The sequence below is a fragment of the Callithrix jacchus genome, chromosome 7, assembly GCF_049354715.1.
Source record: "Callithrix jacchus isolate 240 chromosome 7, calJac240_pri, whole genome shotgun sequence".
NCBI classification, from domain to species: Eukaryota; Metazoa; Chordata; class Mammalia; order Primates; family Cebidae; genus Callithrix; species Callithrix jacchus.
The window spans coordinates 112,505,409-112,531,391 of record NC_133508.1 but is presented as its reverse complement, the minus strand read 5'-3'; the positions used below and the strand labels follow the sequence as shown (position 1 = coordinate 112,531,391).

The window sequence follows — 25,983 nt, the reverse complement described above, 5'->3', positions numbered from 1 at the left end:
GTTACCGAACAAGCTCCTAAAACTTCTAGGAAATGATTAGACACAATTTCATTAAAACACAAATGCGTAGGTACTGAGTGTGTACACACACCATTTATAGCACAACATTTTGTAGATTTGGGGTGTTATGAAAGGCTGTTTTGTCTGGTTAATTAGCCTCTATTTCCCGACGCCAACAAATTCTCTACTTGGATAGATTTTTACTCTAGAACTAGGAGTTAATGTCATTTGCAGTCACCATTTCGTTAATGTGATGATGAAGCCCCACAGCAACTTAGTAACAAGTAGAATTTTATTTCCAAACTCAGTTTGGTAACAACTCATTTTGAAAACTCCAACCCTTTACCTAGGTGTGAGATAGGTAAGAAATTCTAAATCATCCTTATGTTAAATAATATAAATGGTTTCCAAATTAGAGAAGATGCTGTTTTTCTAGGAAAAAAATAAAGAAATTAGAGACTCAGGATATGACTAAGAAAAAGATACATACCTCCAAAGATGTGCCTTGTTTTCAAATGATCTGGTTTTATTATTGTTGGTTTGATTGAATTATAATTAGGACATTTGAGAAAGTCAAGCAACCTTGTGTGTGTGTGTGTGATAATCTTACAATTAATAGTATTAGGAGAAATAATTTGGAATAAGGAGATTATTATGGTGTTAAATTTTTAAAGGACATATTTAGATTGAGTATAAAGTAATTATCACAGGGCCTTTGAAATGTTAACATTTTTCCTTTTATTTTAGTCTCTCACACAACTTTTACTGGATGATGATTGTCCAACAGCGATTTTTCCAAGCAAACCTTGTAAGTGGCAATTATTTTACGTTAAAAACACAGAATCTACTAAAATCCTACTTAATTAAGTTCCCATATTTCACAATTGATGAGACTGAGGCCAAGAATGGCCCTCTGACTGGCCTAAAGTCACAGAGTCGATTAGCAGAAAAGTCAAAAATAGAGCTCATCTCTTGACTCCAACCAGGTACCTTTCCACTGGAACTCTGTGATTTTTAAAATTTTCCATCATAAACATACAAGAAAAAGATTGAAAGTTAAAAGCTCAGTCAGATCGATCCTTTGGTGCTTTAGAAGCATACATGAACACACACATAGACACGCTTGTATACACCCACTCCTGATTTTAGCTGAAAACTTCGTTCAGAAATTGCCTGGGGAGTAGGGGGAGGACATATACTTGCCTTTATCACTTGAAATATTTATATATATTTAGAATTAGTCAATATTTTATTTCCTTAAAATTATAAGCTATATTTAAGTAATACTTTGTTTGGACAAAATGAGGCCCAGTACTTTGGGAGACCAAGGTGGGAGGATTGCTTGAGTTCAAGACCAACCTCAGCAACGCAGTGAAACCCTGTCTCTACAAAAGTTTTAAAAAGAAATTAGTGAGGCATGGCAAGTCCCAGCTACTTGGGAGGCCAAGATGGGTGGATCAATTGAGCCGAGGAGTTGGAGCCTGTAGTTAGCTATGATTGTACCCCTGTACACAGCCTCAGCAACAGAGTGAAACACTGTTTCTAAAAAAACAAAAATAAAAAGAAGAAAATAAAATAATCACTGAGTTTTCTTGCTTATGGATATAATCCTAATTATTTAAAAAAGCTTTAATTAAAATGTCCATCACATTTAAAGTATCAAAAAAAAAAAAAAAAGAAATACTCTACTATCTAAGAGCAAAAGAATACTTAAATAAATTGTAATGTATTCACTAAATGAAACAGTTTAGAATTATTAAATACAACTATTAGAATAACATGCATGTGTATGTTATAATGTTAAATAAAATTCAAACTCCTACAAGCCATATAATGATAAACATGTATGAATTACAAACAAGCAAAAAGATTGGAAAGAAATATGCCAAAACATTAAGTAGTTGTTTTGGGGATGGTAAAACTGTGGGAAATTTGTCTCTTCTTTCTTTTTTCTTTTTATTCATTTCCCTACAATGTACATATTTCTTTTAAAATGGAGGAAAGGCATTAGTCATTAGAGTAGATAGTCAAATACCCACTAAAGTAGCTACCACCAAACATGTCTTATATGCTGCCATCACTCTTTGCTGGGTCATAAGAGACCTTGAGGCAAAGATCTAGGTCCCACAGCAACAGCTCTTATCAGGACACTCTCAGCGACACATGTCTGCAGCCAAAATCAATGTTATAAATCTTTATGCAAAAGGATAAAAAGAAACCATTAGTAACAAAAGATCTAATTGGCATAAAAGTATAAGACATAGTCCCTGCCCTTACAAGTACACTTTGGCTAAATCACACAGGAAAAAATGTACATTGGGGAATCAAAATGACTAAGGCATAGTCCTTCACAATCTAGTGAGAAAGACATTAAAGTACATGCTGCAATCAGCTTGTGTTCCTCCTAATATGAGATTAAATAGTACTCAATAGAATAGTATGCAGATAGTAAAATGTGTTCATTAAAGAGGAAATAAGTGAGAATAAAATAAGGGAAAACACTGCATGTCCTATATAATTTTGACCCTCAAAAAATACTTATTGTAGAAGAAAGACTGGAAGGAAATTCCCCAAAATGTTAATATAGTTCATGGTAGGTGGAAGGACTATGTACAGTCCTATATCTTTTTTATATTTTATCCACTTTCTGAATATGTAATGAACATATTTAGTAACGGAAGCTAACAGATTGGATGAGATTATCCAGAAAAACATATATGAAACAAGATCAGGAGACCCTCTGGGTAGGAACACTTGTATTTAAGGGGTAGAAAGGGACAGAGTGCACAGAAATACGGAAAGGAGGACAGGAGAGCATCTGGCCATGTAAACCAAGAGGAGAGTTTCAATATGACAAGGAGTATCTACCATGTCAAAGGCTTGAAAAAGTTAACAAATTTGTCAGCAAATATTTTCTGATTTGTACTGTATGCCAAGCCCTGTTTTACATAATGTGTTTAAGCAGGATGAAGACTAAAACATATCTGGAGGTTTTGACAATCGAGAGGTCCTTGGGACCACGGGGAGGATAATTTCCATAAAATGGTGGGGGCAAAACTCTGAACCGAGTGAGTGGAAGTAGCTGGTAAAGGCTACTTTGTCATATTTACCACAGAAAGGAAGGGAAGAGCAGTAGAAAGGTGGGGCAGGTAAAGGAATCAGCCACGTTGTAAGTGCAACAGAAGCGAGAGGTGAGCAGACAAGAAAATTCCTTTTTCAGCCAGGATAGTTGGAAAACGCTTTAAAGAGACCTGTTTCTTCTTTCCCCAGCTCAGTTGCTTTAATTTTTTCAGGTATGAACTACATATGAGCCCATGCAAATCAGTGATTCTTCTTATAAGAAAAAAATGTGAAAATGATCCATTTCTGATTTTCCTTATTTCTTCATTTAAAATTGGGGTTTTAAAATAGTTTTAGTAATACATTTGTAAAGAGGCAAAGACTCTAATCAAAATAACATAGAAGGTTGAACAGTTATTTTACTTTTCTTAAAAATCATACTAGTCTACAAAGTGTAGGCCTCTTTTGATAGCTTCAGAATTCCCATTTTCAGCTACACTAAAAACTGCTGTAAATGAAAAAGCTGGGAGATAAATTGTTAAGAATTCACAAATAAAAATTTACTTGTTTTTGTAGCCTAAAGTTCGAGTTGGTTCTTATTTCCCAAGGTATTATTCACTAATCTCCAATTTTCAAGATTTTACTCAATTAGTACCTAATATATAATATATGTTATATAATATTAATTATATATTATATATATAATTTTTTTTTTTTGAGACGGAGTTTCACTCTCGTTAACCAGGCTGGAGTGCAATGGCACAATCTCGGCTCACCGCAACCTCCGCCTCCTGGGTTCAGGCAATTCTCCTGCCTCAGCCTCCTGAGTAGCTGGGATTATAGGCACGCGCCACCATGCCCAGCTAATTTTTTGTATTTTTAGTAGAAACGGGGTTTCACAATGGTGACCAGGATGGTCTTGATCTTTTGACCTCGTGATCCACCCGCCTCGGCCTCCCAAAGTGCTGGGATTACAGGCTTGAGCCACCGTGCCCGGCCCCTAATATATATTTTTAACAGCAAAACTAAACTCAACCAATCATACAAGTTAATGTGGCCTTTCTACTAAAATGTTCTTGTCATGAATGATATTAATCATTGTTACTCTTTCAAAACATAAGTTGTGCATCTTATTTATGATGACTTGATCAATATACCATGTATAAAGTAATCAAGTTTAGAATGTAGTTTCAGAGTGTGATCATATTTGCTTTCTAGTCTTAGGACCATTAGAAAATTAGATCATCAAGTAACAGTCAATGGGCTATCTACATTGAGCAATTTGCATGTCTAGCAAGAATTTGGTTATAAAATAACAAAGTTTAAGAAAGGGAGGACATTATGAAAGAAGAAGTAGAAAAGTGATTTCTATAATTTATTTTTACAGTTCTCCAGAGATGTTTCCCTGACTTCTCTACCAAAAATGGCACTTTAACAATAGGAAGTAGAATGGTGTTTCAAGATGGAAATGGAAAGACAAGAAGTGTTATAGAACTCAGGGATGCTGCAAAGTATGTGTTTATGTTGTAATTTTCAGTTTTGATGCATTTTGTTACTGCACTCAAGACTAAACCTCCTATCAGTTTAAGAGTTATAGAAAACAATTAAATATATATATATATGAAATATATATATTACTGTGGATTGAAGAGCTTGATACATATTTATTAAGAAGAACATATAAAGGAGAAACCAGAATCATTTAGAAAGAATAATGATGCTTTTTTCTTTTCCTGGAGTGCAGTGGCATGATATCTCGGCTCACTGCAACCTCCACCTTTCAGGATCAAGTGATTCTCTTGCCCCAGCCTCCTGACTAGCTGGGATTTTAAAAAAGAAAGAAAGGAACAATAATGATGCTTTTCAAAATTGTTAAATCTTTCATTCTCAACAGGTATAGAAGTGTAATATAAAGAAATGTATTGGTGGCATATCAAATTTCTATGTACTAAGTATAGTGCAGTAAATTTACCATGTCCCCTTGGCTTACACACATGGTGCTACATGTTACTGGAAAATATATTTCTCTTTGTGCACATAAACATATATACCTGTGTACAAACATAAATGTACACCACATATCACTGCATTGCTCAGTTATAGATAAAAATTAAAGATATTCTATAAATTTATTTATCTTAAAAGACTTTAGCAGTATAATTAGTATAGTATGGTTCCTGCATATTTAGAATACAATAGCAGCATTCATGATTTTCAGAAATTAAAATCTGTGTAAAATCTCAAAATAATAATACAAATATGATTCCATTGATATAACGGTCAGAAACAAGCAGAGTTAAATTTATTTCCCTGTGATGCATATATAATTAGTAAAATGAAAAAAAATCTTAGGAAATTATTATCACAAACGTAAGAATAGTGGTTACTTTGAGGAAGAGACCGGTGTTACAGTTCTGGCACATGAAGAAGGGACTGACAATGTTGTCATTATATGACTGCGTTCACTTTGATAATTCATCATTGGACACTGATTGTGAAATTTCTAGTAAGTGTTCCATCATGCCTTACTGTCAGGATTAGGAATGGGAATTAAAGGCGATGTTCATTCTTGACTATGGGTTTTGAAAGTTAAAAGCTAATCTGACCATTTAAATTCATTTCTTACAGTGGGATTTCCGCAATATTGAGGGAAAATAGCAAACAATGGAAAAGGATTTGCTCACCGTTCTTGAAAATCATGTTCTCTTTGTGTTCAGCTATAGCTACCTTTGCAGGTTTACTGGTGACATTTTATGTAATATTGTGGCTAGGAAAATAGTCACTACTGATAGATGGTTTCTGAAAACATGCTTTCAACAGCACCTTGTAGAATCCCTTTTATTATAACAAGAACATTTCTATTTAGTGGTCATCAAAAAGTAATTGATTTTTTCTTTCTTTCAATTCAGTGGTATTAATAAACTACTTGATGCAAAGTCACTTGGATTGAAAGTCTTTGAAGACTATGCAACAACTTGGTATTGGATTCTCATGTAAGTGGAAACACATAGATGTTTCTTCTCCAGCCCTATTCTGATTTTATCTTGTAGAATTGTTTCTTCGAATTTTTTATTCTTATTCATGTATAAAAAGTTCACTGAGATCTCAGTTCCTGCCATTTTCTTTATCAGATGAGGTGCGACAGGGGAAAGATATTTGGAAATATGCTCAGTGTTGGCAGAATGTAAATTTTAATTTTATTCACTAAAGTACTAATAAAAGTACTCTTATAAACACATACTTCAAGTTATGTGAGGCAATATCTGCAGGACTTCTGTATCTGTAATACTCTTGCACTAATCATCACATGCTACCGTGGATACAGGATGGTTTCTCAGATTAGTTTTTCTAATTTGTCCCTCTCTTGATTTCGAAAGGATCGTTCTTATTTTTAACACATCCCTTCCACATAATGACTGGTATTCATCATCACCAGAAGTCACTGTAGATATGAGAAGCTACCTAACTATGTATGTGATACATAAATATATATATATATAGATAGATAAGGGGGGAGGAGATGTAACATTTTCAGACGTAAGATTCACATTCCTAGAAAGTTAAGGAATGTAGTCACTGCACTGGAATGGGTAAATGTGTGACAGATCTAAGACTGTCAGTACCGTCCGGCTCTTTCGTCATTCTCTAGTGATTAAAAGCTTCTCTGGTTCCCTAATGGTCAAAGACTAAAGCTAAAGCTTTTTCAGATATTTCTGAGGACCTTTAAAACCTGCCCAACTTAGTTTCTGCAATTTATCTCCACCCATGTTTCTCGGTTAACACTATATTCTAAACACATCAAATAACATTCTCATCCCTATACTATCAAATCCCATAAATTTGCACATTCTGTTTCCTTCTCTGGCAAATCCTCTGAGTCTTGGGAAATGGTACCTCATTAAAAAAAAATCAGCTTTAGTATCATTTATGAAACCTTTATTATCTTTCCCAGATACACTTACTTAGTTCTTCCAATGTGTTTGTCATACCTATATGTGAACATGTGTGTGTATACACACCTATAAATACACACACATACTCATCTTCCATATAGCACCTACCATTCTGTGTTTTATTTATCTGTCCCTTTCCCTCTGATAAAGCATGAACTCTTTACAATGGTAAATATGTCTAACTCATCTTCATTTTCCTAACTTCTGTATGAGTACTTGAACATAGTAGACACACAAAAATATGTTAAGAAACCGCAAGAAAAACCTAGTTGGTCAAGATATGTGAATGTGATTACATGATGCATAATAAAGTCTAACTTGTATTTTGTGTGAGAAACTAGTGGGTGGTGTTTAGAGCTGTAAAATCAGACCGCTTGATGAGATTTTACTCATTTTGATGCTTTGTCCTAAACAATTACAGTAATTACTTTTAGTATGTTAGGATTTATCTTCAGCAAAGATTGTAGTCTATTCTTGACAGTATTTAAATTGATTCCCTTATTGTCAGACTCAAATGTCACTAGATAATTTCTATGCTGCTTCTTCATTTGGCTTTTTCATATCTACCTGAACAAGTGTACATTGTAATAGATTCTCCTGCTTACCTCACCCCCAAAACACAAGCTGAAACCCTCTCCACCCAGGCACCACTCATAAGAGTAAAACATCAACATCTCCCTTTAGTTTCAATTCTTCTGCTCTCATTTATTTTATAAATCTAAATCTAAAGTACTTATATGATTATATCTATTTATTCAGTTATAATTTTTATGTACAAATTTAAAACACACAGAATAAACAGTTTTATTTCTTGTTATTTTTTCCTCTGACATTTCTGAATACTTTCCTTGGGCTATGCCATAAAATAATCTTTCAACAATATGGAATATTTAAGCATTAAAGTATCTGTGATTTTAAGAGGAAATGACTTCCAAAGTTAAAAGAATAGGCTTTGCAAGACTCTGACACTTCAGTACTGTGTTGTCATCTATCCAGTGACAGTAATTATGGAGATTTTTTAATAATAAAAAGATAACACTTGAGACAGTAACTTAATAAATGTACCAAACTGTGTCTGTTGCTATGTTTGGAAACTTAGAGATAACCCCAGACATAACAGTTCTTAATAGAAGCATCAGGCAACTTTCCAATCTTAATGAGTTCTCTTTGAGAAAATTACATCAGAAGACTCCAGTGTGACCTTAACCTGGATATATGGGAGGAAAAGAAGCTTCTCTAGTAGTTCAGTCAAGCTCTAAAAAGAAATTAAAACTGACAGAAAATAGTCATACTGTTAATTGCTTGATAAAGTCACATGTCCCAGGAGACACAGAAGCTTTATCCTGATTCCAAATAATGGCCCACAGATCACTGGGGACCTGGAATAGATGTCTGGGTGACATAAGGCATCACAAACTCCTAGAGATAATTAGACCATAGTGATAATGACTACAGCATTATGGGCTCTGAGGGTGGCCATTTTTCTTATCTTTCTGCCCCAAAATGATTTTCTTATTTCTATAGCCATATTACAGAAGATTTCCACCAGTCACCAGGTAAATGAAACAGAACATATTCATCATGAATATATTTTACAATTTATGACCTAGTAGGTAGATATGATGAGAAAAAATAAGACATGGCAACTGTCACCAATAAATCAAAATTGTAGGTTGGAGGAATTGTATTTTTCCTTGAACAATAACTGATACTAGATTTCAGTTAACCCAGGTACACAAAGATGACTTCTGTATAAAGTCCCTATGGTCCTATTCTTTCATATGAAAGTCTTAATGGAAATAATTGTTTATACCTTTTGACATTATTGTTTCTATAGCCAGCTAAAATAAAATAATTTGAGAATAATTTTGAATAGAAAAAAAGTTTTGTAATATGTTATGTTTAGCACACTTGACAGCTGTGTTTGTTGTGGGTTTTTTCTAGTGGGCTTACGATCGCCATGTTCCTTAGTTGGATATTTTTGATACTCCTGAGGTTCATAGCTGGATGCCTCTTCTGGGTCTTCATGATTGGTGTGATTGGAATTATAGGTTATGGTAGGTATCACTCCTCTTCAAATTGCCAAATATCAGAATAATCTTTTTATTTTTAATTGCTATGATCGCTTACCAGAAAGCATTTGTTTTCAGTGGATCTAATTATTCTTTACACTCATAAAAGCTTTAAACTTAGAAAAAATATTTAATTTTGCATGTATTGTCCCTGTTACTTTTTCTTCCTATATCTTTGGGGGAAAATTGCTGTCAGAACGTTTTATTCTTTTCCCTACCAGCCTTTGGTCTCCTGCCTCATGGCTACTAAGAAGGAGGTAAAAGGAAATCCTTTCAGATTAATGAAAACATTTCAGACAACTTCTTTATTTCTTTAACTCTTCTGTCTGATCAAAGGCCAGGTCTGCAAACTTACAGAAGTGTGATCTATTTTTCTCTTTCAACTTAGTACCTTTAATCCAGGTACTGTCACACCATTTAATAACTGGTACTCCATAATGAAGCATCGCCCTCTAGAGGCAAGTATTTTGAATTACGCTCTTAGATGGAGAATTACCGTACCGTCTGTGGGAGCTAAGTAATTGGCAGTAATTAAATTACAATACTGTCTGTGGGAGCTAAGTGATTGGCAGTAAGTAAATGTGGGAGCTAAATAATGAGTACACATGGATGTAGAGTCTAGAGTAATAATGGGAATGTGGAAGGGGGTGGATAATGAAAAATTATTTAATGGATACAATGCATGTCATTCAGGTGACAGATACACTAAAAGCCACAATGCAATATATACACATATAACAAAATTACACATGTACCCCATAAATTTGTACAAATAAATTGTTTAAAATCAAGGTTGAAATCTAATCAGAAACTCGATCTCCCCAAAACAATACACATCAGGTTTGTGAGCTCTATATATGAATTAAAGTGTTTCACATGGAACAGTATCCACTTGTGGCAGCTTCCTTTCAGTCTTCTAAAAATATATGAGGCAATCAATATGTTCTATAAATGTTTGAGAGCTTTCTAATTAAAGGAATGATTTCCCCTACAGCACCATTTGGACTAACAACAGTTTTATGGTAGTAGACATTAAAAATAACAATCCCTTATTTCTGTCACTCAGTGAAGAAGAGCTTTACACCTATAAGAATGCAGTTGAATCCCCAGGTTGTGTAGTTAGCCTGTGTTCTAATCCAGCTCCATAACATACAACTCGCTAACTTTGGAAGTTTCTTGGTGGTTAACAGACCCAGTGTCCTCATCTATAACATCAGCACAATAATGGTATCTTCATCTCAGAGGATCTTAAAGATTAAATGAGACAATGAATATAAAGCTCTTAGAGCAGTATCTGGAACACAGCAGACAATCATTATGTGATGGGTTATTGTTATTACCCTCCTCATTATCTCCAGTGAGTTTTTAGTAAAGCATTCAGGTCTTCTCAGGTGTTCCTTATGTGCTCCTGTTGTACAGCTCCTCTTGAATCCCACCTGGGTTTCTTGCTGAGCACAGCCAGGTAACAGATAACAGGTGAATCAGTCTTCCATCCTCTAATCAGAAACTGCAAAGAAAGTTGTTTAAATGTCTTGTTTTTGTGTTCCTGCTTGGAGCTTAATATAATCTCCGCCCTATGTCACTGGAGAGTCTGGGCATGTGATTCAATCACTCTTGTATTGTCATCAGGAAGGAAAGGGCAGTCTGCTATTGACTTCACTGATGTCTTAAGCAGCAAGAAAAATCTGAGATTGGCTGTAGTGCAATTTTAACAATGGCAAAAAGGAGAAAGATGGTCAACGTATAAAAAAGTGCAGGTAAAACAATCAATTTTCGCTCCCTTTTGACTCCCTAGATAGTACTAACCCAGAAATTAATGATGTGGGAAGTAAGCTTGATGGTATTTATTGAGGTGGGAAATGTCCAGTTAGGTTGGGGAGTGTTAGTAAATAAGACTGCATGTAAGTGACCTCTGCTACTATCCTGGACAATTGACTTTCTACCTGTCATGAGAAACCATTTTTTTCTACTAAAATTTCCTACTGAAAGCAGCCCATTTACTAGGGCAAATAACAATGTGGATGTGTCATTCTGAGCAGAGAAAAAGCCAGACTGGTTGTCGGCAAGTGTTCCTATACAGCAATGGAACAGCTCTCTTTGGACAGAACAGATTAAGAGGTATATAGGAGAAGACATGTATTTAAGGTATAAAAAAGGCAGAATCCCAGATTCATCACATATTAACTGTAAGATCCTCTGCAAGTATACAGTTTCTTTAATTCATAGTTTTATCAACCTTATAGCAGGGAACTGTGAACACTAAACAAAATCATATGTATAAAGTACTTAGATTTTGCTAGCATATAGTAAATGCTCAAATAGTGTCCATTTTTGTTGTTGCTGATATTGTTATTCAGGAATATTATTGAGGAAAGAGGATTTGAAGCCCAGACATCATAACTTAAAAAAAATCTAGGATAAGAGAGAGAAAGCAAAGAAAGGGAAATTGGAAAATATTGCCTAGACTTTCACATTCACTAGTATGAGGAAACAAAATTGTCTGAAGGGCCTTTTTGCTATGAAATCGTGGCATTAGAAAGAGTACTCTATTGTTTTATATGTTGTTTTGATAAACTTTAGGAAATAAAGGAAATCTCCCTCAAAAGAAAAAAAAAGTAACTCACAAGCTAAAATCAAAGTGGGGAACCAAGCAGGAAGCACAGGTGAAACACTGGGTAACCTAAAGTGGTGCTGGGATCAGGAGACTCAGACCGGAGTTGGCAGCAGAACAGGGGATCATACCTGAAACTCCTGGAGTAAGTCTGGGATCCTAGAAATGTCTAAAGTGACCTGTCTGTTAGTACCCTTTGGCTGCCAAAAGAAGTAAAAGTAAATCTCCTCTAGATGAAAGTTTTGTCAATTTAGGTCACCAGGTTTTTACAGATTTGGATCGACAAAGTCTGAGACTACCTGACATGCAAGAAAACAGTTCTGTGTGAAATCAGTGGATGCTATAAATGTGAGACTGAGGTCTCCAGGAATTCAGATATGGATATTAATAGATATAGGACAGGTGGCCAGACACGTTGGCTTACACCTTTAATCCCAGCACTGTGGGAGGCCAAGGTGGGCCAATCACTTGAAGTGAGGAGTGGGAGACAAGCCTGGCCAATATGGTGAAACCCAGTCTCTACTAAAAATACAAAAGTTAGTCAGGCATGGTGGCACACACCTGTAGTCCCAGATATTTGGGAGACTGAGGTGGGAGAATTACTTGAACCTAGGAGGAGGAGGTTGCAGTGAACCAAGATCATAACCATTGTACTTGAGCCTGGGCAACTGAATAAGACTTTGTCTCAAAAGAAAAAAAAGAAAGCTATAGAACATGAAATAACCATGCGTAAAAAGTTTAAAGGATTAAAGATAGAATTACAAAAATAAAAATAAAAAATGTCCAGGCATACATGAAGATGAGCCAAAAAGAACTTTTTGAAATCAAAATGTTGTATTAAAAACAAATTGGTACTTAAAGAGAGCCAAATCAAGAATGAACTGCCATTCACAATTGCTACAAAAAGAATAAAATACCTTGAAATACAACTCACAAGGAACGTAAGGGACCTCTTCAGGGAAAACTACAAACCACTGCTCAACGAAATCAGAGAGGACACAAACAGATGGAGAAACATTCCATGTTCATGGTTAGGAAGAATTAATATCGTGAAAATGGCTATACTGCCCAAAGTAATTTACAGAATCAACGCTATCCCCATCAAGCTACCATTGACTTTCTTCACAGAACTGGAAAAAACCACCTTGAACTTCATATGGAACCAAAAGAGGGCCCGCATAGCCAAGTCAATTCTAAGCAAAAAGAACACAGCGGGGGGCATCACACTACCGGATTTCAAACTATACTATAAGGCTACAGTAATCAAAACAGCATGGTACTGGTACCAAAACAGAGATATAGATCAATGGAACAGAACAGAGGCATCAGAGGCAACACAACATAGCTACAACCATACAATCTTTTATAAACCTGACAAAAACAAGCAATGGGGAAAGGACTCCCTGTTCAACAAATGGTGTTGGGAAAACTGGCTAGCCATGTGTAGAAAGCAGAAACTGGACCCCTTCCTGACACCTTACACCAAAATTAACTCCAGATGGATTAAAGACTTAAACATAAGACCCGGCACCATAAAAACCCTAGAAGGAAATCTAGGCAAAACCATCCAGGACATAGGAGTAGGCAAGGACTTCATGAACAAAACACCAAAAGCATTGGCAACAAAAGCCAAAATAGACAAATGGGACCTAATCAAACTCCACAGCTTCTGCACAGCAAAAGAAACAGTCTCTAGTGTGAATCAGCAACTAACAGAATGGGAAAAAATTTTTGCAGTTTACCCATCTGACAAAGGGCTGATATCCAGAATATACAAAGAACTCAAACAGATTTACAGGAAAAAAACAAACAAGCCCATTCAAAAGTGGTCAAAGGATATAAACAGACACTTTACGAAAGAAGACATATATGAGGCCAACAATCATATGAAAAAATGCTCATCGTCACTGGTCATCAGAGAGATGCAAATCAAAACCACATTGAGATACCATCTCACGCCAGTTAGAATGGTAATCATTAAAAAATCTGGAGACAACAGATGCTGGAGAGGATGTGGAGAAAAAGGAATACTTTTACACTGTTGGTAGGAGTGTAAATTAGTCCAACCATTGTGGAAGACGGTGTGGCGATTCCTCAAGGCCTTAGAAATAGAAATCCCATTTGACCCAGCAATCCCATTACTGGGTATATATCCAAAGGACTATAAATCGTTCTACTACAAGGACACATGCACACGAATGTTCATTGCAGCACTGTTTACAATAGCAAAGACCTGGAATCAACCCAAATGCCCATCAATGATAGACTGGATTGGGAAAATGTGGCACATATACACCATGGAATATTATGCAGCAATCAGAAATGATGAGTTCGTGTCGTTTATAGGGACATGGATGAATCTGGAGAACATCATTCTCAGCAAACTGACACAAGAACAGAAAATGAAACACCGCATATTCTCACTCATAGGCGGGTGATGAAAAATGAGAACACATGGACACAGGGAGGGGAGTACTAAACACTGGGGTCTATAGGGGGAAAAGGGGAGGGCCAGTGGGAGGGGGAGGTGGGGAGGGATTGCCAGGGGAGAAATATCAAATGTGGGTGAAGGGGAGAAAGCAAACCAAACACACTGCCCTGTGTGTACCTATGCAACTGTATTGCATGCTCTGCACATGTACCCCAAAACCTAAAATGCAATTAAAAAGAAAAGAAAACAACAACAACAACAACAAAAAAAAAAACAAATTGGTAAGCTAAACAGCAAAATGGAGAACTAATAAATTGAAATATGAATCTGAAGTAACCAAAATATAGCAGAATGTGATGAGACAAAAATATGATTGTGTGGTTAAAAGAAAGAGAAAATAGGTTAAGAAGGGCCTGACATTATGTCAACTATATTTGAAAACTCTTGGCTGATCATTTTCCAGAACTGATGAAAGACATAGATCCATAGAAACAGGAAGCCCTCATTATACTAAGGAGAGTAAAGGAAGAGAAATCCATATCTAATTGAACATTATTCTGTTTATTCAACAGATATCAATTGAACAGCTGCTGTGTACAGACACTATTTTAGATTCTTGATGTACAACAGTAAATGAACAGACAAAGGATTTTACTCTTCTGATGCTCATGGCCTAAGTAATTTATATATTAGAAGGTAGTTAATGCTATGGAAAAAAGAAAAGGTAGAGCAGGAAAGGGGGTATTGAGAGTGCCATGGTAGGGCAAGGAGTCAAAATGGCAATATTAGAATAAGGGGTCTTTTGGGGAAGATATCTAAGAAAACACTTGAAAGCAGTGGCGTTAGACTGTCAAGATGAAGGAAAGTTCCAGACAGTGGGTACAGCTAGAGCAAAGGCCCTGTAAGATAAGAATGTATTGAAGAAATGGCTGGGAGCCTGGTGTGGATAGGTGTACTGAGTAAAGGAAAAAATAGTAGGAGATGAGGTCAGAGAATTTATGAAGGAGCCAGAGTCTTACAGATTATCGTAAAACCTAGGCTTTCACTCTGAGTGAAACAGGTAGGCAATGTAGGGTTTTGAGGAGCAAAGAGATGAGATATAATAATTGCTCTAGTCCCTGTATTGAGAATAGACTGTAGTAAAGCAATGAGATCAGTAAGGAGACGATTGCAGAAATGTATATGCCAAATGAGGGAAACTCTTGAAGATGTCCATACATGCTTTTATTGTCTAATAATAGCTGTATTTCCTGATGGATTGAATGCATCTATGAGAGAGAGTGAGAAAGCATGATTCCACAGGAATATATGAGATGTAAGAAAAGATGGTGAACAAAGAAAATAAATTAGTAATCATTTAGGGAAAGCTAAATAAACTTTGCCTGCATAAAATAATTGCTTTAGACATTGGACACTAAAATTCTTCTTGTATGTAGACAAAGTTTGTTTAGCTTTACTTACATACTAATATATTTTAAATGTACATAATGAAATTATTGAGCAATAATTAGAGTGGGTGATTATTGAGCAACTAAGGTCTTTGAGTTTCCTTATTAAGATATTGGCTTTAGACTTGTTAAAAAAACAGAAGAGACTTTCAAGGTAATCTGTTATAGAAATAGAGTAGATAGCTCAAAACCAGTAGAGAAGAAAAGTGGAAAATAAGTAAACAAAGAAAAATCATCAATTTTTAAAAGATTTGAATTGGAAGAAAAGTATAGGCACAGAATAGGACACGAAAAGCAAAAGTAAGAACATAGAAACAAATATAAATATATCAATTTATAAAGTATAAATATGTTTAACTCACCAATTAGAATACAGAGATTGTCAGGTTAGATTAAAATGTACACATACAAACTGGAGCTATATATTATTTATAAAAGTTATACAACATGTAAGGAAATAGAACATTTGAAAGTGAAAGGATGGAAAAAATATACTAGCAATCATTAACAAAAGAAAGTGGCAGAGAACAGTGATATCAGCAAAATAGATTTTAGAATGACAGTTATTGTTATGGATAAAAATGATTTAGTTCACTAGAAAAATACCAATCCTAAACTTGTCGCATCTATTTAAATAACCTCAAAAATCATAGAATTGCAAGGATAAATAAATAAGTGGGTAATAATAAATTAGTGTTGGGTATAAATCTTAAGGGGAGTTTTCATACGTCTTTCTAGTGAACATATATATCATGATGTATTTAACCAGTCCTTACTGATGGACATTTCTAGTCAAAAGCATATTTAAAGCCAGATGTTGCCACAGTTATCAAGGCAAATACTAAAACATTTATATCAAATACAGTAGCACATTTAGACTATTGGATCCAAATAAAATATTTCCTGTGTAAATACGTGTCTTTCCTTTGCAGAAATTACCATGCTGATGAGTTTTATGTAGATATGTATGATGAACACATAAAGCTTGTATTTCAGAAAATCATATTTTATATTATTCCTTTCTTTCTTTTTCAAGGAATATGGTACTGTTACCAGGAATACATCAAACTTCAGGAACACCCAAGTTCTGTATTAACTATCTATGACATCGGGATTCAGACTAGCATAAGCTTGTACTTTCAACTGAAACAAACATGGTTCACATTTAGTGAGTATTTTAAAAACTGATTTCATTAAAATTGTAATAATGAGAAAATATCTTTTTGTCTAAAAGAAAATTTGGATTGGTGTAACCTTTTAAATGTATTTATCACTAATGTCATAAAAGATAATGTGTCTATAATCCCCTAACTATAGTAAGTGGAAAAGTTATTGAGGAAAATTTACTGTATTATCTAAGAAAATACTACCTTACAAGGACCTCAAGCCATTTTCCTTCAAATTAAAATGGTTTAGTTGTGGACATTTATAGGCATTAATCTGATGTCTAACAAAGATGCTTAAAAAGAGAAAAATGCTTCATTTTTCAACTTTTTATTAATTAATTTCATTTTCTGAGATAGGATCTTGCTCTATCACCTAGGCTGGAGTGTAGTGGCACAATCATGGCTCACTGCAGTCTTGACCTCCCAAACTCAAGCAATTCTACTATCTCAGCTTCCCAAGTAGCTAGGACCACAGGCATGTGCCACCATGCCTGATTAATTTTCTAATTTTTTATAGAGATGAAGTCTCTCTCTGTTGCTTAATCTGGTCTTAAATTTCTGGGCTCAAGTGATCCTCCCACTTCAGCCTCCTAACATGCTGGCGTGAGCCACCATTTCCAGCCACAAACTTGGTTTTTAAAAAGGAAAAGGAAAAACAGTAATTTTTTCATAATAAAACATTTAAACTACTTATAAGAATTATGAGTAACATCTGAAAATATATTTGCATGTTTGAAGTGTTTATTCAAGTTTTTTAATTTCTTAAGGATAGTATTTTTTAATATTAACAAATTTAAATATTTATTGAAATGTAACAAAATTTTTAAAGCAGATGATTTCAGAGATAGTTTTAATCTTATATTTCTAGAATGGTGTTATTATAATATTCTTTGTAAGATTCATGGTTTTTAAATTTTATTTTACTTTAGGTGCATACTATATCTGGCATTTCTCCTCGTGTTATCCTTCCCCACCCTCTCCTCCCTCCCCACCCTCTCCTCCCTCCCCACCCCCTGCTGTCTCTCCCCTACCCCTGCCAACTGTCCCCAGTATGTGATGCTCCTCTCCCTGAATCCACGTGTTCTCATTGTTCAACACCCATCTATAAGTGAGAACATATGGTGTTTGGCTTTCTGTTCTTATATCAGTTTGCTGAGAATGATGGTTTCCAGATTCATCTAAGTCCCTACAAAGGACACAAACTCATCGTTTTTTATGGCTGTGTAGTATTCCATGCTGTATATGTACCACATTTTCTTTGTCCAGTCTATTATTGATGGGCATTTGGGTTGGTTCCAGGTCTTTGCTATTGTACACAGGGCTGCAATGAACATATGTGTGCATGTGTCTTTATAGTAGAACAATCTATAGTTCTTTGGGTATATACCCAGTAGTGGGATTGCTGGGTCAAATGGAATTTCTATTTCTAGATCCTTGAGAAATCGCCACACTGTCTTCCACAATGGTTGAACTAATTTACACTCCCACCAACTGGGAAAGAGTGCTCCTGTGTCTCCACATCCTCTTCAGCATCTGTTATCTGCAGATTTTTCAATTATTGCCAATCTTAACTGCCGTGAGACAGTATCTCAATGTGGTTTTGATTTGCATTTCTCTAATGACCATTGATGATGAGCATTTTTTTATATGTTTCTTGGCCTCATAGATGTCTTCTTTCGGAAAAGTGCCTGTTCATATTCTTCGCCCACTTTTGAATGGGGTTGTTTTGTTCTTGTATGTCTGTTTCAGTTCTTTGTAGATTCTGGATATTAGCCCTTTGTCAGATGGGTAGATTGCAACAATTTTTTCCCATTCTGTTGGTTGCTGATTCACTCTAACAATGGTTTGTTTTTGTTTGTTTGTTTGTTTGTTTTTGCTGTACAGAAGCTCTGAATTTTAATTAGATCCCATTTGTCTAACTTGGTTTTTATTGCCATTGCTTTTGGTGTTTTAGTCATGAGTTCCTTGCCTATGCCTATATCCTGGATGGTTCTGCCTATGTTTTCTTCTAGTGTTTTTATGGCGTTAGGTTTTATGTTTAAATCTTTGATCCATCTGGAGTTAATTTTAGTGTAAGGTGACAGGTAGGGGTCCAGTTTCTGCTTTCTGCACATTGCTAGCCAGTTTTCCCAACACCATTTATTAAACATGGAGTCCTTCTCCATTGCTTGTTTTGTCGGGTATGTGAAAGATCACATGGTTGTAGATGTGTGGTGTGGCTTCTGGAGCCTCTGTTCTGTTCCATTGGTCTATGTCTCTCTTTTGGTACCAGTACCATGCTGTTTTGATTACTGTAGCCTGGTAGTAGAGTTTGAAATCTGGCAGTGTGATGCCTCCTGGTTTTTATTCTTTTGGCTTAGGATTCTCTTGGCTATACGGGCTCTCATGAGATTCCATATGAAGTTTAAAGTGGTTTTTTCCAGTTCTGTGAAGAAGGTCATTGGTAGCTTTATGGGCAGAGCATTGAATCTATAGATTACTTTGGGCAGTATGGCCATTTTCATGATATTGATTCTTTCTAACCATGAGCATGGAATGTTTTTCCATCTGTTTGTGTCCTCTCTTATTTCATTGAGCAATAGTTTGTAGTTCTCCTTGAAGAGGTCCTTTACATCCTTTGTTAGTTGTATTCTTAGGTGTTTTATTCTCTTTGTAGCAATTATGAATGGTAGTTCACTCTTGATTTGGCTCTCTGTTTGTCTGTTATTGGTATATAGGAATGCTTGTGATTTCTGCACATTGATTTTGTATCCTAAGACTTTGCTGAAGTTGCTTATCAGTTTGAGAAGATTTGGGGCTGAGATGATGGGTCTTTGATATACAATCATGTCATCTGCAAATAGAGACAGTTTGACTTCCTCCTTTCCTAATTGAATACCCTTTATATCTTTTTCTTGCCTGATTCCTTTGGCTAGAACTTCCAATACTATATTGAATAGGAGTGGTGAGAGAGGGCATCCTTGTCAAGTGCCTGATTTCAAAGGGAATTCTTCCAGCTTTTACCTGTTCAGTATGATATTGGCTGTAGATTTGTCATATATAGCTTTTAACATTTTATGATACGTTCCATCAATACCTAGTTTATTGAGTGTTTTTAGCATTAAGCGCTGTTGAATTTTATCAAAGGCCTTCTCTGCATCTATTGAGATAATCATATGGTTTTTTTCTGTGGTTCCATTTATGTGATGGATTACATTTATGGATTTGCATTTGTGGAACCAGCCTTGCATCCCTGGAATGAAGCCTACTTGATAGTGATGGATAAGCTTCTTGATGTGCTGTTGCAATCTGTTTGCCAGTATTTCATTGAAGATTTTTGCATTGATGTTCATCATGGATATTGGCCTGAAGTTTTTTCTTTTTTAGTTGAGTCTCTGCCTGGTTTTGGTATCAGGATGATGTTGGTCTCATAAAATGAGTTAGGGAGGATTCTCCCCTTTTCTATTGTTTGATACAGTTTCAGAAGGAATGAAACCAGCTCCTCTTTGTATGTCTGGTAGAATTCGACTGTGAACCTGTCTGTACCTGGACTGTTTTTGGTTGGTAGGCTATTGATTGCTGCCTCTACTTCAGCCCTTGTTATTGGTCTATTCAGATTTTCAACTTCCTCCTGGTTTAGTCTTGGTAGAGTACAAGTGTCTAGGAATCTATTCATTTCTTCCTGGTTTACTGGTTTATGTGAATAGAGCTGTTTGTAGTAATCTCTGATGGTAGTTTGTATTTCTATGGGATCAGTGGTGATATCCCCTTTATAGTTTTTTTATTGCATCTATTTGATTCTTCCCCCTTTTCTTTTTTCTTAATCTGGCTAGGAGTCTATTTTGTTGATCTTTTCAAAAAACCAGCTCCTAGATTTATTGATTTTTTGAAGGGTTTTTTTTTTGTCTCTATCTCCTTCAGTTCTACTCTGATCTTAGTTATTTCTTGTCTTCTGCTAGCTTTTGAATTTTTTTGATCTTCCTCTTCTAGCTCTTTCAATTTTGATGATACAGTGTCAACTTTAGATATTTACTTGTTTCTCCTGTGGGCATTTATTGCTGTATATTTCCCTCTCAACACTGCTTTAAAGGTGTCCCGGAGATTCTGGTAAGTTGTGTCTTCATTCTGGTTGGTTTCAAAGAACATCTTTATTTCTGCCTTCATTTCATTGTTTATCCAGTCGACATGCAGTAGCAAGTTGTTCTGTTTCCAAGTGGTTGTGTGGGTTTGATTGTGCTTCTTGATCCTGAGTTCTAGTCTGATTGCACTGTGGTCTGATAGACTGTTAGGATTTCTGTTCTTTTGCATTTGCTGAGGAGTGATTTACTTTCAATTATGTGGTCAGTTTTAGAGTAAGTGCAATGTGGTGATGAGAAAAATGTATATTCTGTGGATTTGGAGTGGAGCATTCTGTATGCGTCTGTTAGGTCCACTTGGTCCAGCTCTGCATTCAAGTCCTGGATATCCTTGTTAATTTTCAGTCTTGTTGATCTGTCCAATATTGAAAGTGGAGTGTTGAAGTCACCCACTATTATTGTGTGGGAGTCTAACTCGCATTTTAGGTCATTAAGAACTTGCTTTATGTATCTGGGTGCTCCTGTGTTGGGGGCGTATATATTTAGGATAGTTAGCTCTTCTTGTTGGATCGATCCTTTTACCATTACGTAGTGTCCTTCTTTGTCTCTTTGTTGGTTCGAAGTCCATTTTATCATAGACTTGTATCGCAACCCCTCCTTTTTTTAATTCTCCATTTGCTTGGTAAATCTTCCATCCCTTTGAGTCTATGTGTGTCTTTGTATGTGAGATGGGTTCCCTGAATACAACACACTGATGGGTTTCGACTTTTTATCCAGTTTGCCAGTCTGTGTTTTTTGACTGGGGCATTTAGGCCATTTACATTCAATGTTAATATTGTTATGTGTGAATTTGATCTTGCCATTTTGTTACTGGCTGGTTTTCTTTCTCATTAGTTGACTCATTTTCTAAATTGTATTTTTGGTTTTTGCCAGCTGGTTTGCTTTTGCAGTGACTGATACTTGTTCTTTTCCCTGCTTGGTATTTATTTCAGGAGCCTTGTAGGACAGGTCTGGTGGCGACAGTCTCTCAGTAATTGCACGTCCATAAAGGATTTTATTTCTCCATCACTTATGAAGCTTAGTTGGTTGGATATGAGATTCTGGGTTGAAAGTTCTTTTCTTTAAGGATGTTGAATATTGGCCCCCACTCTCTTCTGGCTTGTACGGTTTCTGCCAAGAGATCTGCTGTGAGTCTGAAGGGCTTCCTTCTGTAGGTGACCTGACCTATCTCTCTGGCTGTGCTTAGCATTTTTTCCTTCATTTCAACCTGGTGAATCTGACGATTATGTGCTTTGGGATTACTCTTCTTGAGAAATCTTTGTGGAGTTCTCTGTATTTCTTGAATTTGAATGTTGGACTGCCTTGTTAGGCTTGGGAAGTCCTCCTGGCTAATTTCCTGGAGTGTGTTTTCCAGCTTGGATTCATTCTCCCCATCATATTCAGGTACACCGATCAAGCGCAAATTAGGTCTTTTCACATAATCCCATATTTCTTGGAGGCTTTGTTCATTTCTTTTCACTCTTTTTTCTCTTGTCTTGCCTTCTCTTTTTATTTCATTGAGTTGATCTTCAGTCTCTGATATCCTTTCTTCTGCTTGATCGATTCAGCTATTAAAACTTGTGTTTGCTTCATGTAGTTCTCGTGCTGTGTTTTTCAACTCCATCAAGTTGTTTATGTTCTTCTCTAAGCTGGTTATTCTACTTAGCATTTCCTCTAACCTTTTTTCAAGGTTTTTGGTTTCTTTGCATTGAGTTAGCACGTGTTTCTTTAGCTCAGAAAAGTTTGTTATTATCCACCTTCTGAAGCCTGTTTCTGTCAATTTGTCATGCTCTTTCTCTGTCAAGTTGTGATCCTGTGTTATTGAGGAGTTGAGATCCCTTGAAGAAGAAGAGATGTTTTGGTCTTTGATGGTTTCATCTTTTTTTGTGCTGGGTTTTTCCCATCTTTGTGGATTTACCTGGCTGTGGTGTCAGGGAGCTGCTTGATGAGTTTGCTTGTCTGCCTGTGGAGGTGCTACTGGGTTTCTAGGGACTCCTTCAGGTTACTAGGGAAGCTTTCTGTGTCTTTTTTTTTGTTTATACTAGGAAGTTAGGCCCGCCTCTTCAGCTGACCTGTAGGGGCTGCTGGGTTGTCAAGAATGCCATCCCATCCCATTGCTATGTAGGCTTCCTGTGTTTTTTGTTAAAACATGTAGCCCAGTCCCACTCCTCTAATGGTGGGTTGTGCCCTTCCTCCACTGGGCTGGATCATTCAGGGTTTAGCCCAGACTGTGGCACAGGCTGTGCAACCCATTAGAGTCAGAGCTTCAGCTCTCTAGGGTTTGTGAGGAAGGGTAGGGACCCGCCTAGCCACACCTGGCTAACTTCCTCTTTCAGCTTCCTCTCTCTCCAGTCATGGGGTAGGGGCCCACCCAGCTGCTCCGGCTTACAGCTCCCTCTCTCTGGGCAGGGGGAGTGGGGTGATAGCTCAGTCCTCAGGCTCTCCCCGCCACCTTTTGGGCTTATGCATCGGTTTAGGTCTGTGTGCCAATCCAAGATATCATCCTGGATTATCTTTCTACTCCACGCTTGTAATTCCCGGTGCTTGACAGGCAAAGGTCCCTTGTTCTGTGTATTGCTGAGGCTTTCAGGGAAGCGCTGTATCTGGACCAGCGTGCGAGAGGTGGAGCCTCCGACTGGCTGGTCAGATGCACTTTCTGGGTGAAACAGCACCCCTCCCCGCCTTGGTCTGCCTTGAGTAGGCTTTGCTCACTGTCAGACCAGACCCGTTGAAATGCACCTGGTACCTCAGTTGGAGCTAGGAGATCTCTGGATTTCTGCATCTCTCTCGCTGAGTGTTGTGTGCTGGAGTTGTGTCTGATCGACCATCCATAAAATATTTTTTTTAAATGGTACACCATGAATGAAGCTTGTAGGACTGGAAGTTGTTCTGGGTGTCTGTGAGTGAGCGGTGAGTCAATGTGAAGGGCATTACTGTACACTGCTGTAGACTTTTTGAGCACTGTACTCATAGGCTACAACAAATGTATTAAAAGCTTTCTTTCTTCAATAACGAACCTTAGCTTAGTATAACTTTTTACTTTATAAATTTTTAATTTTTTAAACTTTTTGACTTTTATAATAACATTTAGCTTTAACTTTTTGACTTTTTTATAATAACACTTATACAAACACATTGTATAGCTATACAGAAAACATTTTCTTTCTTTACATTTTGTATTTTTAAGTTTTTTTTCTTTTCTTTTAATATGTTCTGTTAAAAATGGAGAAACAGGCCAGACATAGTGGCTCATGCCTGTAATCCTAGTACTTTGAGAGGTCAAGATGGGAGGATCATTTGAGCCCAGGAGTTCAAGACTAGCCTGGGCAACATAATGAGGCCCTGTCTGTATTTTATTTAAAAAATTAGAAACAAAAAATTAAAAAAAATTTGAAGACACAAACACATATGTTATCCTAGATTTACACACGGTCAGTATCATCAATATCACATTCTTCCACCTCCACATCTTGTCCCACTGGAAGGTCTTCAGGGACAATAGAAAAACATGGAGCTGTCATCTCCTATAACAATACCTTCTTCTGGAATATTCCTGAAAGACCTGCCTGAAGCTGTTTTACAGATAACTTTTTTACAGTAAATAGTAGGAGTACACTCTGAAATAACAAAAAGTATTGTGTAGTAAATACATAAAACAATAACATATTCATTATTATTACCAAGTATTATATGTTGTACATACTTATATGTGCTGTACTTTTATATGACTGTCAGCACAATAGGTTTGTTTACACCAACATCACTCCAAACACATGAGTAATGCATTGCACTACAGTGCCACTGGGCGACAGGAATTTTTCAGCTCCATTATAATATTGGGACAGGCATTGTATATGCAGTGCATGACCATATATACGCTCAAAAGACAGTTATATTTCTCTAATGTAATTATTTTGAATATGCAATTTTATAAAGGTAAAAGTTAAATATACAGTTTAACAGTGCAATGTCATAATATAAAGTGATTCTTATATGTATTATCTTTGTAGGTTTGTTCAAAAAAGATGATAACAATGTTAGCATTATATGGTTATACTCCACAATTTGGGGTTAATTTTTTTTGTGTGTGTGTGAGACGAAATCTCTTTCTGCCACCAGGCTGAAGTGCTGTGGCATGATCTTGGCTCACTGCAACCTCCACCTCCCAGGTTCAAGTGATTTTCCTGCCTCAGCCTCATGAGTAGCTGGGACTACAGGTGTGCACTAGCATGCATAGCTAATTTTTGTATTTTTAGTAAAGACAGGATTTCACCATGTTGACCAGGATGTTCTTGATCTCTTGACCATCTGATCTGCCTTCCTCAGCCTTCCAAAGTGCTGGGATTACAGACATGAGTCACTGCGCCTGGCCTAAATTAGTGTTTTAAGAGAATAAAATGTACATGAAAACATAAATACACAGTATAACTAATGGAAGATGTAGAAGTGAGATGATACATTAGTAAGATCCTCGTATACCTTGGGGTGAACTTCTGCTTACCTGGTGTGTGAACTTCTGCTTACTGGTGTGTGATGTGTCAGAATTTTAGTGATATAATAATAGAATTAAATAATGAGCTCTTCATCACTGTTTGAGCATGAGCTAAATAACCATCCGGCAAAGAGGTTATAGACTGGATTCCTTCACAAGTGGGAATTTAAGTTTCCATTAAGTTCCTTTTATACTTTCAGATTCCGATTCTTGATTTTAAGATCCATACCTTATTTACTTTTTAACATTTCTGAAATCAAGATACATCTTCAAATTGTTGAATAAACATTTAATGAAGTGTTTCTTTACTTTTCCTAAAAAGTTATTTAAATAAGGGTGTGTCCTGGAATTGAGGAAATAAAATAATTGATGCTATTTGGCTTCAAGTTTTAAAAAAATAAACTCAAGCTAGCTGAAGAGAAAAGAAAACTGGAGCAGGCTGAGAGCAGAGCAGGCAGTATTTACCGTAAGGATATAGAAGTGCCTTATCAAACTAAAAACACCAGAAAGGCAGTTGGACTTCAAAGATTATTTGGAGTCAGGAAACGAAACCCAAAAAGAAACAAGATTTCTTCTCCTTGCTGTCTTTCTTTATACACTTATATTCTTTCTTTGCAGAATCACTTATTTCACATAAAGATGGTTTTGACACAGTT

At 36.2% G+C, this 25,983-nt stretch overlaps 1 protein-coding gene across 19 annotated transcripts in view; it reads left to right on the top strand.

Annotated features, from left to right (window-relative positions):
* SLC44A5 (solute carrier family 44 member 5) overlaps nucleotides 1-25,983 on the top strand; it is a 466,490-nt gene that overhangs the window by 409,811 nt on the left and 30,696 nt on the right. For all 19 annotated transcript variants that reach the window (XM_078332262.1, XM_035251898.3, XM_035251906.3 and 16 more), the window contains 5 exons: nucleotides 748-808; nucleotides 4,448-4,571; nucleotides 5,970-6,053; nucleotides 8,958-9,070; nucleotides 16,612-16,743. In XM_078332262.1, the coding sequence (XP_078188388.1) occupies nucleotides 748-808; nucleotides 4,448-4,571; nucleotides 5,970-6,053; nucleotides 8,958-9,070; nucleotides 16,612-16,743 (514 nt within the window). The remainder of the gene's footprint in view (nucleotides 1-747; nucleotides 809-4,447; nucleotides 4,572-5,969; nucleotides 6,054-8,957; nucleotides 9,071-16,611; nucleotides 16,744-25,983) is intronic.